General features: G+C 43.3%; 1 protein-coding gene across 5 annotated transcripts in view; it reads left to right on the top strand.

The window, feature by feature from the left end:
* The window catches only part of SPATS2L (spermatogenesis associated serine rich 2 like), a 160,325-nt gene that overhangs the window by 129,590 nt on the left and 11,173 nt on the right, over positions 1–19,562 (top strand). For all 5 annotated transcript variants that reach the window (XM_040642255.1, XM_008687323.2, XM_040642267.1 and 2 more), the window contains one exon: positions 14,905–14,963. In XM_040642255.1, the coding sequence (XP_040498189.1) occupies positions 14,905–14,963 (59 nt within the window). The remainder of the gene's footprint in view (positions 1–14,904; positions 14,964–19,562) is intronic.

Genomic DNA, 19,562 nt, shown 5'->3' with positions numbered 1-19,562 from the left:
TTGCTGCTCCTTGGGCGCCCAAATCATGTACAAATCTTGGACCATACAGTCTTGGAACGACTTCTGTTTGAGTCCAAATAAGACAATTTTTCTTTCCTTGTAGGTTTATCACATAGCAAGATTCTTCCCTCCTGGGTTGGTTCCCCGCTCCCTCCCCCTGCATTCCCCAAACCTTTAGCTGGTTTTTGGTTAATACGTTGCTTTCCATTTAATGCTAAAAGCCTGGTTTTCCTGTGCTCTTGGAGTTTTTTAAATTTGTTCTCTTTGTGAATAACTTAACATTGACTGAAAGATCGTGCTTGTAAATTAATATTTACTTCTCTCCATACCACAGGACACGTGTGTCCACTAGAATTAAAAACTCCTAGAGCTTTGCCGAGGTACCACCACCAGAGATGTGGCCACCACTGGTCTGAGGGGGACTCAGGAATAGGTGGTTGGTTTTTTTTTTTTTTGAAGAACTCCAGATATTTCTTTTGTGCATCTGTGGTTGCAAGCCACTCATTGAGAGTCCTCCGGAGGGAGTGCTATGTCTGGGGCTCATGCACTGTTTGCCCCCAGGACACAGTTGGCGTGTCTGGAAATATTTTTGGTTGTCACAACTGCAGGAAGGGAGTGAAACTGGCACCTAGTAGGTAGAAGCCGGAGATACCCCGAGATATGCTAGAATGCACAGGACAGCCCCCCACCCCCACCCAGCACATCAATAATTCTGAGAAAGCCTGGGCCAGAGGAAAGTGAGAGGAACAGTCCATCTGTCCTTTTGCACATCCTGCTGTAGCTCCTTGAAGGAGGGACCAGGATCTCTCCCTTGGCAGCCACCCTGAGTACCTGTCTGCCCCTCCCCCAGCGGCCCTCCTAAGCAACCGCTGGAAACACGAGAGAGGACCTTTCCTTCCCAGTCGTCTCCATACCCCGAAAAACCTAACTATACTGTCCTTTCTTTTTTAATCAAGTGCCGTAGGAAATTTTAAACATAAACTTTCTAGCTACATTACATTACATTCTTGTCTCCTTAAGACCAGAAGAACAATTATATTGAAGTGTAGCAAATTGAGGGCTTGGCGTTTCTGTCTATTTTGCGTGGCAGAATTCAGCTCAGTCCTGAGGAGCAAATGGAAAAAAGAAGAACCGGAGGTTGTTGCTAACACCAGGCAGGCACTCTCATTAGCTGTTCCGTCTCTACCTGAGTCTTTTTCTCATTTTGCAATAAAACTAAATATCACAGTGGGGACTAGGATTAGGATGAGATATGTAAAGATAAATACAATAGGGAATTGTTTCATTAAGTGTCTGTTTAGAGGATTCTTACTTCTCTTTGGCTTCGGCAAGGAGGCAATATTCCTTGGTGCTCCTGGGCTCTCATGGCCTGTGTCCAGCAACTGTCACGCCCGTGACAGCCGCAGCCACACCGGCTCTTGAGCTAATTAAGCTGAAAACAGGTCTCTCTGCCCCTTGTGGTACAGTCATGGTGGAGCAAATACTTGGTGACCATCTAATTAGCTGAATCACGGAAACTGTGGCGCTATATCTACCTTGATCGGTGAGTATAGGAAAAATATGTATTAGTGGAAGTGGTTTCTAGAATCAGAGTGGATGCCGTGACAACAAGCAAACTTGGTTTTTTGAGTTCAGTCACATGGAAGACATTGACATAAGCCTGGATAATGAGCAGAGACTCCATTTTAAAACCGTGGCTGAAATGGTACTCATTCCTCGTGCACCCGTGAACATCAAGATTTCGGGGGGAGTGTGTTGTCCATTAACGGAATGATGCTTGTCTCTAGGCCATTCGTCAGGAGATGCTCGTAAGGGGATTACCTGTAGGAGAGCTGACGTGGGGAACCTTTGCAGCCACTCAGCATCGTTACGTACTGCTGTACAGACTCCGGTTCCCTGTTAAACAGCAGCAGCGAGCTCAAGGGCTGCTAGATTTTGCCAGCTCCTTAGGTTAAACGTGCAATGAAGACAAAAATCAGGAGTTTGCATTGTCCTTTTTCATGGTTTCTAAACGAAATTTAATAAAAGGTCTCCGTGTCCTTCTGCTTTCGAACTAAATATAATCTTCCCATTGATCAAAACCTGCCCCAACAAAGCCTTTCCAACTAATCTCTTTCCTTCTCATCAAATGGTTTTTCTAAGTGCCCACCTGCTTGTGACTTGTACGAAGAGCTATATGACGGAAATTAAACAAACCTGTGCCTTCTCCCCATCCCCAGCGTTCGAGATTATGCCTGCATATTAGAAGAGCTCACAGTATGGAGATGAACATTCACCTGCAAAGGATATCAAGAGGCAATGATAGAAGAGGCTAATAAATATATTTATGCCTCAGGAGAGCCCTGTGTATGGTTTCTGTCGCTGTCCTCGCTGACAAATTGCCCAAAATGACTCCTTTTCCTTACTCTGCACCAGTCCAATAAATAGAAATAAGCTCTGGGATCCATTCTGAATTGTGAAAAGGGTAAATACCATAAACCATGGAGAAACTCAAGGTTCCTGTGACTTTGCGACTGAGGCGAGTCCCTGTGGTACACTGTATTTCAAATCTTGCCTCGTTTGTGAATATGTGTCATTCTAAATAGGTGTAGCTTACTCTTTGGAGGTGAAAGCTTCTCTTTTCCTATTTCCTCTCCTCCCCGAGGTTTTTCCGTGCATTAGATGTTTCCCCAGGGCCGCTGCAAGGACTGAGTGAATCAGTCGACATGAAGGAAGAGCAGGTTGATAAATACAAGAAGTACAGAACTGGCCTTTTCAGTTGGGGATAGTCCCCAGGAAACCAGCATAAATAGCACCTTGTATTAATAGCCTTTCTGAGCTCCGTGTGTGATTACCTCCATACGTTATGTCCGTCACACACTTGGCACTGGAGGTCAGCTTTCCTTTTACTGCAGCTTTCTTTGTGGACTAATAGACCCACAATAAGAGCTGGAGGACAAGAAGTTGATTGTGATTTCAGCTTGAAATCTGAGAAGATCTCTGCATGTTTTCAGCAAATGAAGGCTACCAATCCCACCAGCTTGGAAACATGCTCTTGAATAGAGTTAGTTTTCATGATAGAATAGAAATATAAAAAGGAATGAAGCAAATTGTTCTTATCTGTACAATCCCAGATGGAGAATATGTGGAGTGTGTGTGTGTGTGTGTGTGTGTGTGTGTTAATTTATAGTATAATCCATTTTCACCGGGAAAATAAGACAAATTTGTTCCTATATATTAGTGTAAATATAAAATATGTTATAGTTTCCAAACTGGAATTTCCTAGATCACAACTTCAGAATGGATCTTAGGACTTATTTCTGTTTATGACACTTACACAGAGTGAGACTCCGTAGTCTCTTAGGGTGAGACTAAGGAGTCATTTTGGGCAATTTGTCAGCCGGGACAGCAAGAAATCATAGAACAGGCTGTGCCTGAAGTCAGTATAACAGAATTCCTTATTATGCCAGTTACATTGTTCTTCCACTGCCTGGAAGCCGTATTCTAACAAAAGTCACATCTTCCAAGGTTTATTAACCACTTAATTAGGAGGCAGGCTGTGTAGAGTTAGAGTACGGTTTAAATCTCTCTCCACATATTCTAGCTCTGAAGATGGCTGAGTTTCTTAACCTCTACTCAGCTACAAAACGGGGTACTACTGTCAAGGGGTTTTATGAAGATTTTGGGTGCAAGATATGCATTTCTCAGATTATTCTAGAAAATCTCTAGCCTGGCCCATCCAGGTTGGTTCTCTTTCCTTCCAGATAAGGATTTAGTCAATTTCATTCTTTCTGTACCAAGACAATGGGAAGAAGTCCTCTTTCTCCACCTTTCTGTTTAGCATGCAGTGGATCCCAGCTCTGCGGTATGGATGTCTCATCACAAGGTTTTATTGTTCATTGCTTAATGGAGAGAGAAGTAAGGCAAAAGGACCCTGGCCACCAGATCAACCCTCCTTCCCCTCTCACGTCTTGCAATGCCCTTTCTCTTCCCCTTTCTTCATTCACCTCTCCAGTAGGGAGATGAACGTGTCATGAGCTGGTGCTTCTCACACTTTGGAATGCACAGGGAGCACCTGGACGCCATTCCCAGAGGCTCTGATTCTGTGGGTGCAGGGGGAGCCCAGGAACCTGCATGTCACGAGTACAGTGGGTGCCAGTATACGTGGTCTAAGGACCACACTTGAAGAAGCACTGCTAGAACTACTGAGGGATAAAAGATGGTGTCCTTCCAAAAAATGTCCAAGGTCTAGTGGGAGTAGGCAGAAACAAGCTGTGTGACACAGTATGGCAAAAACCAGAAAAGGGAGCGCACGTCTGGGAGGGTGGATGGCTGGCCGGAAAAGGGTCTGCCGCAGAGGCGACATTGGACTGGCACCCGAAGTAAGGCTAGGAATTGCCAGACTGAGACGGGAGAGAGAGGATTCCCTGCAGAAGAAACAACACGAACAACCCGAAGCAGGGAGACCACAATGTGCTCTGGGAGGAGTACGTTCCCTGGGTCTCATGCCATTCATAAGTGAATTGTGAACACATTGCTCTCAAACTGAAAAACTTATTTGTAAGTCACATGTCTACGGCCATACCACCCTGAGCACGCCCCATCTCGTCTGTAAGTCATATGTGTATCACTTTTAATCTGTATCCCAGAAATTAGGAAAGTTTGCTTTCTAAAATAAAGAGTAAGTACAGGAAGTTTAATATTTCATTTGTTTCCACACACACACACACACACACACACACACACACACACTCGGGAAGCCAGCGGACTAGGGCAGGTGCTGAGGAGGAGCGGGAGCCAAGAAGCCGGGAGATGCTGGGTGGTGAAGAGCCTCAGGGCCCAAACCAGGAAGCTCAGGCACCCACCCACCCCTTCTTACACAAGAGCCCGTCGGGAGGCCAGGAGCAGGCTCATCGAGGCCAGCACCTCAGGCTGGACGTGGGCCAGCATTGCTGGGACTCCTTGTTCCACATCGGTCTCTTCCAGCTTCTGTTTCTCTTACTTGTGTTCAGTAACCGCGATGGCTTCTGCATAGACGACTCCCCTGACCCCTCATATTACAAAGACGTGCCACAGTGTTATGAATGCTTGACTCTATTTGGGGTATGAAACAGATACTTGGCCTTGTTTTATTTTGAAATTGGTTTTATTTTATCCTGCTTTCTATATTTTCCAGCTTTTTTAATGCGCATGTAAAATGAAATAAAAATGTGAAGAATGTTAACTCAGTGCCCTTAAGCGCACCCTGGTGCTGTAAGACAGTTAACATCCACAGATACAGGTCTGCCTTCTCTTCCATAGTGGTAGGATTAGTTTGGGGTGTTTTTTAAGAGGGTGGGAGTAGATGATATAATTTTTATAGCTATAGAACCTGAAATGCAGTTAAGTTACTTTCTATGAATAGTGATCTCCACGGAAAGAAACAAAACTAAGAAGTAATTAGTAAAGACAAATTATATTATTAAGTGAAATCATATGTAAAATTCTAAATGGAGGTATACAAGGAGGATAGATTTTTCAGCTTAGCATGTGGTATTGTGGAATTTGTAGAATTTATGGGATTTTGCAACTCTGAATCATATTTAAAACTCCAAGAAGAGAAGGAATCCCTGTGTTTTTTTTTTCCAATTAACTATTTGCTTTTTGAGGAACTCCTGGATTTTATAAGTATTGGGAGTCAGTCCTTATGTTAGATGTGCACGTGTCTTATTCCAGAAGTGCACCTCAGACAGTGTGATGAAATATTCATTGACTGTGGTTTAAATCATTGTAGGATTCCAATATAAAATACTCAACTAAGAGATATTAACATTAACAGATAATACTACCTCGGATAAAGGAAAGAGAAATAAAATGGGCTCAGCCTGATTGGCAAATTGAGTGCCGTTATTGTGTTCACTGACAGCCAGAGGGTTTTAACTGCTTTATACTTGAAGTGTGACTCATGCTTAGAGGCACCGGTGCTTCGTTTCCCTGATAGTCCTGATTACTAGGCACCCCTTCAAAGGGCTGCGTCCCAGCCCAGTCCACATGCCGTGGACATGTATGTTGGGTTTTGCTGTATTTACCAATAACAGTGTGGAATTCAGGAGATGCTTAGAAAGATCAATTTGTTACCAGTACTGCATTCGGAAAAGAAGAGTTCCAATTATAAAAAAGAAGCAGGTGGTTGTAAAATCGAATGGAAAAAGGTACAGAGTAGAAGGTGACAGATCCAGGAATCCCAGCAAAACTAAAGAATGAAACATAGCCAACTACTTAATAGTGAGTGTGGAGTGAAACTGGCAGAGGGGGCGTAGAGAAGGGTAGAGAGATGTTTCCGGGGTAGACGTTGGAGGATGTGATCACATGGGAAATGAAGGAAAAGGAGTCACACAAATCACATGATACCAGTGACCAGCATACAGGGTATAGCAGAGGGGACAAGAGAGGGATGGAGGGCAGGAAAAAGAACTTTCCCTCTACCCTGCAAGGTTTTGGCCCAGACCCCTGTAATAAAAGACAAATTAATAAGAGAAGAACGAACAAAAGTTTATTTACGTGTGGACCTCAGGTATACACAGGAGACACCCAGGGAAAAGTAAGGAAGCTCCAGAGGTGGCTCAGAATTCAGAACTAAATACCATTTCGACAGGGAGGGGGGGGGGGGCAGGAGGACGTAGGCCTCTCAGAGGAGAGTAAATGATTCTAGGAAAGTCGAGAGGGCCCTTAGAAGAACAGAGGGGAGGTGTGATCACTTGTGACAAAGTGTGTCTGGGTGCGGTGTCAACTTCTAGGCTCCTCTCCTGTGACAGGAGTCAACAGTCTTACCTGGTTGGCAAAACTTACCTGGTTGGCAAAACTGAGTTCCTTGGAGGCTCTGTCTTTAGGCAGATGAGGGGAGTTCAGATACCGCCTTGCCCTGCATTGGCTCTTTTTCACATGCCCGCAGCTCACAGTGATCAGTACACCGTAGTGCTGTATTTCGGGGTAGGGGACGTATTCTGCAACCATCCAGGAAGCAGAACAGAGAAAGGAGGAATGCGGAATTGGCAGCATGTGAGATCACAGGTGCCATTTGCAGGCACCTGTTGTAAGTGGTAGAGCTGCGAATCCTCCTGACCCTAGGAATAGAAAACCAGACGCGGCCTCACTGCCTCTGTGCCTGTCAGGCCCAGGACAGAAGCTCTGTTGACAATAGCAATAGTTGAGAAATGGGTTTTACCCTGAGCCCAAGAATTCCTGGTGATACTCAGGGAGCTGGACTGGAAATGGTCCCCATGGTAACAGTATAGTAGACCTTAAATGTATACTATACATGGTGGCCACTGGACACTGAATCTGCCGGGAGCCCAGCTGGCACTCCTCTGGGCATTCACAGCCCTTCCTCCTGATGCCCTAGGAAGGAGCGCAGCCCACAGCGGGGGAGTGTTTTTACATTACTCTCTCTCTGGCTTTATGGCTTACCGTTCATTTGCCTGCTTTATGCTATTTGGTCCAGGCCAGAAAGACTGAAACATCACGTTCGTGTTCGTTGGCACCCTTTCCCCCCAGCCATTCCCACACTCCCTTTCTCTCTGCCGGGCTGGGGGCAGGAGGCTCTTCTGCAGCGAGCTGGGCATGCTCGGCCTGCCCATCCCGTGTGCTCCACCGGCTTTGCTCTGCTCGGCAGCTGAGGAGTTAAGGAGGCTCTGACCTGAAGCACTTCATCCACAAGAAGGTCCTGAAGCCAGATTGTCTGGGATCGGATGGTCCCGGGCAATTTCTCTCACTGCAGCCTCCCTGAGGCAAACTCACTGAGATGAAATGTGGTCTAGTTTTAACTCTTTACCATCGACTCTGGCTGCTGCTGCAGATTGATTTCTGGAAATTCCCTTTGAAATTCTGCTTTCATTCCTCAGTACCCACCAGCGGGTTCTGCTTCCCAGCTTATCAACCCCAGACAGTCCTGTGGCTGCTCCTATCACAGCCTCTTTATTTATGAAGGACACCGGACTTGACGTGGCTCACCCCAGCTTCCAAAGGAGGCAGTTTTGTCACCCAGTGTCTTAGTCTTCAGGTTTAAAGAAGAGTCTTCACAGAGCAGAAAATGATAAATCTCTTCCTGCTAAAGTGCCTGTCTGATTCTTTTTATTATTGTTATTCTAAGTCCTCTGTAGAAAAGAATCAAGACAGTGGAAACATTTTTATAAAATGACACTTTATCTCTGTGATTAACTATATAATAAACCGTAAAGGCTTTGCCATGGTAATCTCTTCCTTACACCTTATTGCCTTAATAATAAAAGCTTTTTTATGGCAGCAGAATAAAATTTTACTATCCAGACAGTTTAGATAAAATGAGAAGATGTGTTTTTGGAAGGAGTAAGGGCACATCTGAAACGTGAGGTCAGCATAGGTTTTATGTGAGCTCAGTTTATGTAGAACAAGTTCGATGTGTCTTAAGTCTGGTGCCTCCGGAGGACTTTATCCAGACATTTAAAGAATGTCTAGGGGGGCGCCTGGGAGGCTCAGTTGGTTGAGCGTCAGACTCTTGATTTCGGCTCAAGTCTGGATCTCAGGGTCCTGAGATAAAGCACCTCACGGTTGGGCTCCATGCTCAGCAGGAAGTCGGCTTGTCCCTCTTCCCCCCACCCCACCCCTCCCCCGCTCCTGCACATGCTCTCTCTCTCTCTCAAATAAGTAAATCAATAACCTTAAATTTTAAAAAAGAGGGACTTTTAGTGGTCAGTGAAAGGCTAGTTAAAGAGTTCTGTGTTTCTGTCAAGTACAGAGGATTACTGTTTCAAAGCAAAAATGTTCAAAACCAAGAATTGCAGATGATCAGTGGGGAAAAGCAGAAATTTCAATAATTTATTACCACCCTAATTTGCATACAGAATCATCAACTACCGGTTTTGATTCTGAGCCAAACCCTGTGTGGTTTTGTGATTATCATTGCACTTTTATTCATAAGCTTATGTCTCAAATGATTAGATTCCATCAGTGGCAGAAATTATATAAATTTTTGCTTAAACATGATTTATATGCAAGCACTACAGTGTATCAATTAAGAAGTTTCATTATTGTTATCCCACAGAAAAATAAATACGTTATCTCCCCTGCTCATCACTATTGAGCAGTTTCTTTTTCATTTTTTTATGTTTCAAGTTTTTATTTAAATTCTGGTTAGTTGACATACAGTGTAATATTGGTTTCAGGAGTAGAACTTAGTGACCCATCACTTACATGTAACACCCAGTGCCCATCACGCGTGCCCATCACGCATTTAGCTGACCCCCATCCACCTCCCCTCCAGCAACCCGCAGTTTGTTCTCTATAGTTAAGAGTCTCTTGTGGTTTGTTTCCCCTTCTCTTTTTTTTCTCTTCCCCTATGGTCATCTGTTTTGTTTCTTAAATTCCACGTATGAGTGAAGTCACATGGTACTTGTCTTTCTCTGCCTGACTTATTTTGCTTAGCATTGTACTCTCTCGCTCCATCCATGTTGTTGCAAATGGTAAGATTTCATTCTTTTTGATGGCTGAATATATGGAATATATATATACACACACCGTATCTTCTATATCCATTCATCACTCCATGGACTTTAGGCTCTTTCCATAATTTGGCTATTGTTACTATTGAGCAGTTTCTTGTCAAGCAACCCACAATAGTCTAAGACCATAAAGTTGAATAGAAGTTTTTAAAACTCAGAGTTTCCCTGAAAAAGTGATGATTTGGTAGAGACCGGAAGGAAGACTCACAGTTAATGAAATGAAGAAAGGCAGGGTTGGGGAGGAGAGTTGTCTTCCAGCAGAGAGAAGGGCACATGCCAAGGCCCTGTGGTGAGGAGAAAGCAAAGCTCATACCTGCTTAAACAAGGTCATTCCAATAAGGCGCTGGTGCTCTGCCTAATGTGCCTGGCACACAGTAAGCACTCAGGATGTGTTAGTTATGATCAGCTCTTGTTTTGAAGCGACGCAGGCTGACATCTGTCTGCACAGGTGTACCTAAAAAGCAAACATGTGACCTTTCTACTCCTGAGTAGGAATGTGGTCCGTGACACTGTGATTCCTCTGTGACTCTTCAACTCTCTGATGTCATTCCTCTCAAGACCCTCCGTCCTGCCCTCCATATCTGCTAACTCCTCCGTCCCAGGGTTTTGCCCAGCACCCTCTGTCCTTGCCAGCCTGCGGTTTTCATGAGGTGCACTCTGTGTATGTATCTGGCCCAGGACCTCTAGATGATCCAGTAGGACTTAACACATGGCACCGATGAACATGCTCATGGAGCTGGACATGACACCAGGCCCTGGGGGCATCCGGAAGGTTTTAGACACAGTCTTTCCTCCGACCCCTCCTTTGGTCTGGCTCTCAGCTTGATGTGATGCTGGCTCCTGGCTGTCTGACCTTTACTACTGGCCTTTACTACTAGCTCCTTGTCATCCTCTGTGTCTGCTTCCCACGGTATTCTTCCCTTCCACAGTCCTGCCCCCTTGAAAGTGAGGCCCAAAAAAACGCTCAGGTGTACCTTACTGAGATCCGGAGGGAGGCTCCAAGGGAGCTGCTTCCGGCTGGCACCGAACCTGGTTTGCATTCAGTTCATCGGTTGTGCGCAGGGTATGGACTCAGCCGAGATCCCTGGCTTGCCTTTATGCACATGAGTTTTGAAAGTAGTCGTGCATAGCAGTGCTTGAACTACTAAGACGCTTGAGGACAGTCTTTTGTGGAAGTACCCAGAGGAATGGAAGCATGGTTTGATGCCAACTTCACAGGCTCCTTCACATCCTCAAGTGGGCATTAAGCAGGTTAACAATTTCTTGTGAAAACCTTCATCCCTCCTGTTGCTAGCCCAGAAGGCCTGAACTAACCACTGTATGAATATCCAGCTTTGCTGAGGATGTGCTGGGCCTGGGGATATGTATTATACCCCAGATGTCCATCTCGTAAACTCTCCGGGCACGTAATTATGTGAACAAATTTAATCAACAAGAATTTACCACAATCTTGCAGCCGGTAAAGAAATTAGCAAAGGCCCCTTCCTCCTCTCCCCTCCCAACACACACACAGGCTGCAGGGCTCCCAGCCTCCAGGGTCTGGGCCTTGTTTGGGAACTGGGTGGGTGGGAGGACTGTGGGAGGCTTGGCTGGCGCTCACCCTCAGGAAGGCTGACCACACCCACTCTTCTATCCTGTGCATGAATTTCCTTTAGTTACATACCTTGCCTGCTCTCAGATCCCAGAGACTCTAATTAGAAGCCTACCAGTTGGGGGGGGGGGTATTTCTTTTTGCCATCATCATTTTCTTCCCTGTCCGTCTGGTTTTTCGCTTTTTCCCCAGTAAGTTCGGCAGGTCCTCTCACCTTCATCTCCGCTTTCCTGAAAAGACCATCAGCTCCACGGGAATGGCAGGGGGCCTTCATCCCCAGCTGCAGGCCCTGCCCCAACACACTTGCTGGCCCAGGCCAGGCACTCAGCAAATGCTGGTGCAATGGCTGAATATTTTGTACATCTCCACATTTCGAGTGCTGTCTGTGGCACATTCCCGTGCAGCCGCCCTGAACCTGTGCCCCCTGCTGCACTCCGCTGGTGAAGAGAATGGAGCACACCCTAGCCGCCAGGCTCACATGACCTTTCGCCCATGATTCAGCTGGAGTACCCCCGCCCCCAAGTTCTTTGGACTCCTGCTGGTGTCCCGTGGAAGTCGAAAGCACTCCCTAAGACTTGTGCCAGTTCCGGGGGTGAGGGTGGGCTTGCTGGTCTCACACTCAGTCTGCCTTCCCATCTGTTCAGCCTCATCCTGACCCAAATGTGGAACTCGGCCACCTCCTCAGTGTCTGTGTGTGTGCACTTGTGCACGTTCAGACCATTCACTCCCAGCACAGTGAGGATCCGGACGTCCCGGAAAAGGCTCACATCACACTCCTAACCGTGTACACCTTAGACCTTCTGGCTCCCAGAAGTTCTTTTGCCCACCCCACCGCTGGTGATTTCTCCCAGGCTCTTCACCCTGCACAATTCCCAGCCTTCTTGCTGACTCTTTGCCCTCTCTCTTCTGCCTCTCTTTCTATTGGGGATAAAAATTCAAAACATGTTCTCAGAAAGAGTAGCTGAATTCAATTGTTGTAATTGGGGCTCCTGACTCCAAATTTCTAGATTCTCACCTTGTCTCTCTAACAGCTCATCTGTTAGCCTCATTTTCCTAAATGAACATAGCATTGCCCTCTCTGGGAGGGCTGTTAAAACACAAAAACAAAAAATTGCTTGGCCCATATTGGCTACATGTGGGAACTTGACAGAGAAGCTAAATATACCTCATGGTCACAGGAACACAAGCCTCTTTTGACTTAACTCAGCATTTCATATGATTAAGAAACATATGCTGGTTTATGAATAGATGGTCTGGAAAGAAATGCAAGAAGTGGTGATGGTGGAGACCTCCAGGAAGGGAGCCAAATACACTGGGATAAAGATGGGAGAAAGACTTCCTTCTTCTGTATTTCCTATATTTAAAACACATTGACATCATACCTATTTAATGTCAATAAATAAGGTACAGGTATCCTGATGTGCGGGTCACGCCAAAGTGATTATACCCAGTGACCTTAAGCCATATGCGTCATGGGGACAGTTGATAGCTACACTTGATGGATTAGGCTTAGTGCCCAGTTCTGGAGAATTTGCCATTCACTGGACACGTCAGTTCTTTCCATTAGGATTTCCTGGTTGGAACGAGCTGAGCTGCTCAGCACACAGTCCTAACTCTCCAAGTGTTCAGGTTCCATCACCTGGATGAGGAGCCCCAAAGCTCCTATAGACTATCCCAAAGACACTTCCGACCTTGATGAATATTACAAAATACTCCTCTTAAGAGGAAAGAAATTTTAAATACACTTTAAGTTTTAAAAGTACATCTGATGGAGGGAGAAAAAAGTACTTCTGTTGGAACAGAGAGGTAATAATTATGGATGCTTACTGCAGTGTATTGAAGCACATTAATTGTGAGTTCATAAACTATTAGACAAACAAGCAAAAAAATCTCATTGGTTACTTTGGAAGGATGCTAGGGAACCAATTATCGTTTTGAAAAGGGATCTATCAGCATTTGCCCTGCTTACCTATATAAATTGTACTACATGTTAACCCAAGTAGTTGATAAGGGAAAGTTTCTCTTTGTGGAAGACTTCAAAGTAAATAAATGAAGAAGGAGTAATAGAATTTGAATATCCCCATTTTTGAAACCCTATTTATCTAGACAACAGTCATCAATGACTGCTAATAATCGTAAAAAATAGAGGTGTCCTTTGTATTTCCTATAAATTTGTTATGAGATGTCGGAATTTGAATACATTCAGGTTTGATTTTTTCCTAAGAGGAATATTTATAACTCTGTTGTGTCATTCTATGTCTGCTGATGGAAGTAGATAACATAAGGTATCCTTCCTGAAATAAAAACAAATCTGAATCTAATCGGATTTCTATATCTCATAACAAATTCCTAGGAAAATTAAAAGAATGTGTTAAATAATACCATGGAGATTCAGTCAGCAAAATTCAGACCTTGGACAACTTAACAGGACAAACAACCTGGTTTCTTCAATAAATGAGTTGCAAAGAGGGGGAGGAGATGAAAACAGACTTCACAGACAACCAACCAATTGCCGTGGACGGTACTTATTTAGATCCTGGTTCAAACAAACTGTTAAAAAATATGTATGGGACAATTAGGGGAATTTGAACACTGAGTAGATACCTGATAACATTAAATTATTGTTAATGTTTTTAGGTATTCCAGTAATACTATGGTTATAGTCCCAACAAGTCATTATCTTTTTGAGATATATATTGAAATATTTATGGTTGAAGTGAAAATTTAAAAACACCTCACATCTATGCTTATATATACATAAAAATCTGTGAAAGGATATACAGCTGCCCTTGAGGAATGGAGGGGAGGAGGTTGGGGTGCCCACCCCCCATGCAGTCAAAAGTCTGCATATAAATTTTGACTTCCCCAAAACTTAACTTATAGCCTCCTATTGACCAGAAGCCTTACTGTTACCATAAAGGGTCAATTAACACATGTTTTGTATGTTATATATATCATATTGTGTATTCTTACAATAAAGGAAGCTGGAGAAGAGAAAATGTTATTGAGAAAATCATAAGGAAAATACATTTGTGGTACTGTATAAATGCTTAGTAAGAGGACCTGGACAGTTCAAGGTATTGTTCAAGGGTCTCCTGTATAAGGGAATTCTGATGCTGTGTTCTGTTGTGAGAAGAACTCAGGATGGGAGAGAAGTGAACTTTTGGACAGATCATTATTTACTTTATGCAGGTAACACTTTTTCAAAGAACCAACTGAAAAGTAATGTAGTGGGGGGAAAAAAGTTCATTTGAACTTGAAATGCTTCTTAGGGGCATCAGAAGGCATAGACTCATATTATAGAACACACGGACGGATTGACCCAGACCGTTTCCCCAAGTAGGTCCCAGGGCCATCTGCATCAGAGATGGGCCCACCTCCCTGCCCCTCAGCCAGGATGGGGGAGGGGGGAAGCAACACACAGAGGCATTTGAGAACCGCAGGCCTTGATCACCTGACTGCCGGCTTTTCAAATACTCTTTGTAGAATTGTGGAACTTTGGAATTCATAGGGCAAAAATACTCCCAAATTTACATTCAAAGCAGCACAATTCTGAAAGTCTGAAAAGGCTTTTTTTTTTAGATTTGCTGACAATGATTTAATCAGCAGATGTCACTGTGAAATCCTTGGGAGCAACCCTTCCTTGTCGCCTCCTTTCTGGAAAGGCAGAGGGTGCTGCTGGCATTGTAACATAGAAATATTTATGGTAATTTTGTATTTTGTTTAATGAAAATAATTCTTCCTTTGCTTCCAGTGCTTATTAAAAGTTTGTCTTTGATTAAGCATTCTTTGCTTTTGTTTTTGTTTTTCCCCTCCCAGCATCATTGACAAAGAAGTTTCATTAATGGCAGAAATGGATAAAGTTAAAGAAGAAGCCAGTAAGTAGACACATGGTTGTTTGGTTAGGTGCCTCCCAGTCAGCAGCAATCCATGGGTCGACTGGCGGTGAGATGGATTCTGAGTGAGGTCCTAAAATTCACACTGAAGTCCTGGCTAATGAGCTCTGTGACCTCAGGCAAGTCATTCAGCCCCTGGAAACCTTGGGCACCTCACGTGGCCCCAGGACAGAGTAGCAGCCCCGCTGAGCACACAGCAGAGCAGGCACTCAGCAAAGAAAAGGTGTCAGCTGAGTTATTTAAAATTTGGGGCATATAAAGGACTACTTACAGTTAATCGGGTTTAAAATGACATTGAATTTAGAATTAAATTTTAAAACATCAGTCTTATGCTTTCATAACTTATATATCTTGCTACATTACTTAAACAATCCTTTTCACTTGTTCTTTCTTAGGTTCAACTAACTCAATTTTAACAAATTACATTCCCCTAAAAAAACAGTCCATTTGAAACTTTACTTAAATTCCCCGTAACATTTAGAGTTACACCTATAATTCAACATGTCTGATTTTTTTTTTTTCGAGCACTTCAGATGCCTGACAAGGCAAACTCACCAGCCTAAGAGCAACATGTTCCAAGCTTTTAAGCAGCTCTTATAAGATTAATAATTCAAACTTAGAGACGTACTAAGTGAAGTTTTATTAAAACACTCCCGATTCTGTTTACAAACTCAGTCAAATCTGCTGACAGCTGCCAACTTAACACCTCAAAAGAAAATCAATTACATGTTTTAAGTTGAAATCACAAATGAGACTGTTTAATGTCCCAAATACTCTGTTTAAATAATAAACACCCTCAGACAACCTTAAATCATTAGTATACCCTGAGTTGGATTAATGTATTATCTTTATACTTATTTCTAATTCTCAATTTGTGCAGCGGTCGTGAAGCTATTCAACAGAGAGTAGGACAGATTTCAACTCTCTCAAATAGGCTGGGGTTCACGGGTGGGACGGGTGGGACGTTGTAAGTGAGATCGGATTGCTTCGTAGAACAAGACCCACGCCACGGTGGGGTTGCTGAGCCCTCTCTTATGACCAAATGCAGTCCGCTGTCATTGATGGGAACCCTAAGACCGTATTTTTCATCTGGGATCTAGTCTTACAATTCTTATCTCCTGTGCATTTTAAATTCTTCATCCTTACCCAAATTTTATCTTATTAATTGGATGAATGGCAGTCTGCACCCCAACCAGCTAATTCCTTCCCCTTTGACTGTGGCGCCTTTCTTTTTTACCAGAATGAAGGATCCGACCAGAATCATCATTCTTTTTATATTTTTCTTGCCTGGCCCTTGGCTGTAATTCAATAGCCACTTTATGAAAAATAGCTATTGGTATTTTTGTTACACAATTTTTTTAAACGTTTTAAGCAACGTGTGAGAATCTCAAATACAGCAAGTTTTTTGAAATACAATGAAATGTGACCCAGGGTTCAGCTGTGGAATATTTAGGTAGTCACACAATCCCTTTGATTGTGAAATTATTTTATTCTTAGAAAGTTTGTTGATTCCTTCAGAAAAGTTGCTTACTAAATGATCTGGAATTTTCCCCGTTTCTCAGGTATAGCTTATTCTTTCTTTTCAGTTTTATATCCTACTGATAAAAATGTGAACAGCCAACACAAAGACAAACGTGTCTCTAGCACCAAAGTACAAAGTTACTCACGCGTCACTTCCTAAAAGGTTAAAAATAGACCTCAGGTTTCACGTGCTCATTCTGTCTTCTTGAGACAATAATATTAGGTGCCAAGACCTGTGGGATTTGGAGCATCTCTGGAGAGCACCTCCGTTTTTAAAATTCATTCAATCAATAAACATTTACTGTGTGCTTGCATATGTGTTACGCACTGTCACAAACTGGGTTTAACAGCAAACGGCAAACTTTGGGACCTGCACACAGGGAGCCTTCAGCCTAGCTGAGGTGGCAAGATTGGTTGGTAGGGTTTGCCTAACTTCAGGTGCCACAGCTCCTGGTTTCAGAACTGCCCAGAGCCCTGGGGAAGTCGTATTACATGCACTGGGGCAAGCAGGACTAAGTTCAAATCCAGGTTTCACCCATTTACTGGCTGTGTGACCTTGAGCCATTTTGTTCAACTTCTGGAAGTCCAAGGTTCCTTATCAGAAGAGGGGGAATAAGAGTAGTATCTATCTCAAATAGTTATTGTAAAGATAAAATGAGAAAATATATGCCAGGGACTTAGCACAGTGCCTGACACAGTACGTGTACAAAAAGGGAAAAAAAGGGAAAAGTACTCACTAGTGAAGGCGTCAGTCCAGCCTCCTCATATGACCTCCAGAAAATGGAAGCCAAGGGAGCTAAGCAGCATCTCTCAGGTGACACAGGCCTGCGTCTCCACAGGCAGAAGGAACCACTGAATTTCCATCCACTAAGAATTGACCTGTCTTTACAACCACCATCTTGAGATTGGCTCATCTGTGATCTTCAGAGTACTTTCCACGTTTTCTATTTGCTGCACATGTTACAAAATTTATTACCTCGGTTACAACCTAAGCCCCTCTGTCTGTCATGGCACCTAACATAGTGCTGAGAAGACTGTAGGCACTTCATAATATTTGTTAAGAGAATTATTGTCATTAATTCAGTGTCTGTAGGCTGTGGGATCCAATATTAGTAATGGCAAAAAAGGAAGTATATTCTAGATGAACACATCTCACTTTATTAGTATTTGAGGTTAGCATTTTTTAGTGTATGACGTCATGTAGGTTATTTCATTTAGTTCCACGATAACCCTACAAGATAGTATGATTATTACGTTTACAAATGAGGAAACAAGGGGAACCTGGGTGGCACAGCGGTTAAGCGCCTGCCTTCGGCTCAGGGCGTGATCCCAACATTCTGGAATCGAGCCCCACATCAGGCTCCTCTGCTATGAGCCTGCTTCTTCCTCTCCCACTCCCCCTGCTTGTGTTCCCTCTCTCGCTGGCTGTCTCTGTCTCTGTCGAATAAATAAATAAAATCTTAAAAAAAAAAAACAAATGAGGAAACAAAGCACGTTGCAGTGCTGTGGTCTCAGACTCTGTTTGAGGGAACTGAAGGCCAAAATAGGTGTGTTCTTGGAGTATCAAATTTATTGGCGATGTGGGAAGAAAACCTATGAACAGAAACGCAGGTATGGTGTGAGGTAAATGCAGAACTCCCAAAGAATAAAAAGGATTTCAAAGAATCTTTGTGCTTGAAACAAGCTTTGTGTCCCAGCTCCTCCCCCCAGGATTTTAAGTCCACGCTCGGCTAAGGATCATCATTTGAGAAGCCCTAAAATTTTCCATGGTTCATGAACAAGAGCAAGCTTCCAATGTTTTCCAAAAACTTGAAGGAATTTATAAATCCTATTGAGAAAATGGATTTCAGCATACCAGATACTGTTTATAAAAGTACCTAAATAACATTAATAAAGCCCTGAATGCAGTGGAAACGAAAGCTGTATGAAACGGTCTCCCTATACAGATTTCCAAAAGGCTGGTGCTTTCAAAGTATAACTTATTATTCTATTTTAAATTTTAGGATCAATGAATCTTAGGATCTGATCTGGTTTTGTTTTTGCTTTCTGTTCCTGTGATTGATGTTTTTGAGGTGAAAATGTTAGTGTCCCCACAGAATATTGGCTTTAGATCTCCAGTTTTAAGGCTCTTTCATAATGAAAGGCTTTGAAATGTTAATGAGACTATATGTAAAACTCATCCCAACACTTGCTGATGCAAAAGTATTCATTTTCATGCACATTTGCATGAGGGTAAACTCAGAATTTATTGGTGATCTTGCACCTGCATTCCTATTTTAGGGCCCATTTATATCTATTTCTACAGAATCTTTTGTGTGAATGCCCAAATTTTTCTCAAAAAGTACAATTATCCCTAATTGTCACGAGTCCCACAAATGATCCATTAAGAAAAGTCAGATCTGTTTAACTGTGTAGTCATTCAGGGTCTGCTGACCCCTTTACTATCTGCTCACCAAGTCTAAGCCTTCAGAATTTCTTTTTTATCTTTGCAAGAGCGAAGTACTTTGTTTCAACTTCCTGCTCGAGAATTGTTTTTTCATCCTGCAGACTTTAGTCCCATTCCTATGTTGAATTATAATGGCAAACATATAAATAATCAAAGGTATAAGTGCTAAATATGCTTCAGTGGTCCTTCTAGAAAAGGAACTTCTATCCTTCTTTGCGTATTCCTTTTTTTTTTTTTAAGATTTATTTATTTATTTGAGAGAGAGTGCACACAGAGAAGAATGGCAGAGGGAGGAGAGAGAGTCTTAAGCAGACTCTCTGCTAAGCATAGAGCCCGACACGGGGCTCGATCTCACGACCCTGAGATCATGACCTGAGCTGAAACCAAGAGTCAGACACTCAACTGACTGTGCCACCCAGGTGCCTCACATATTCCTTTTAAATAATGGATTGATGCATTCATTCTATCCTTCATTCAGCAAATGTACATATTGGACACCCACTTTGCCCTAGGCATTGTGGACACAAAAAACTGTAAGTGTAGCCTCTGTCATGATTGGAGATGCCTGCAGGGGCCAGGCTGGGAACATTAATGAGCCGAGCAGGGCAGGGAGT

Source organism: Ursus maritimus, unplaced genomic scaffold (assembly GCF_017311325.1).
Source record: "Ursus maritimus isolate PB19 unplaced genomic scaffold, ASM1731132v1 scaffold_1, whole genome shotgun sequence".
NCBI lineage: Eukaryota > Metazoa > Chordata > Mammalia > Carnivora > Ursidae > Ursus > Ursus maritimus.
The sequence above is the reverse complement of the archived record's forward strand: the minus strand, read 5'-3'. Positions and strand labels throughout refer to the sequence as shown.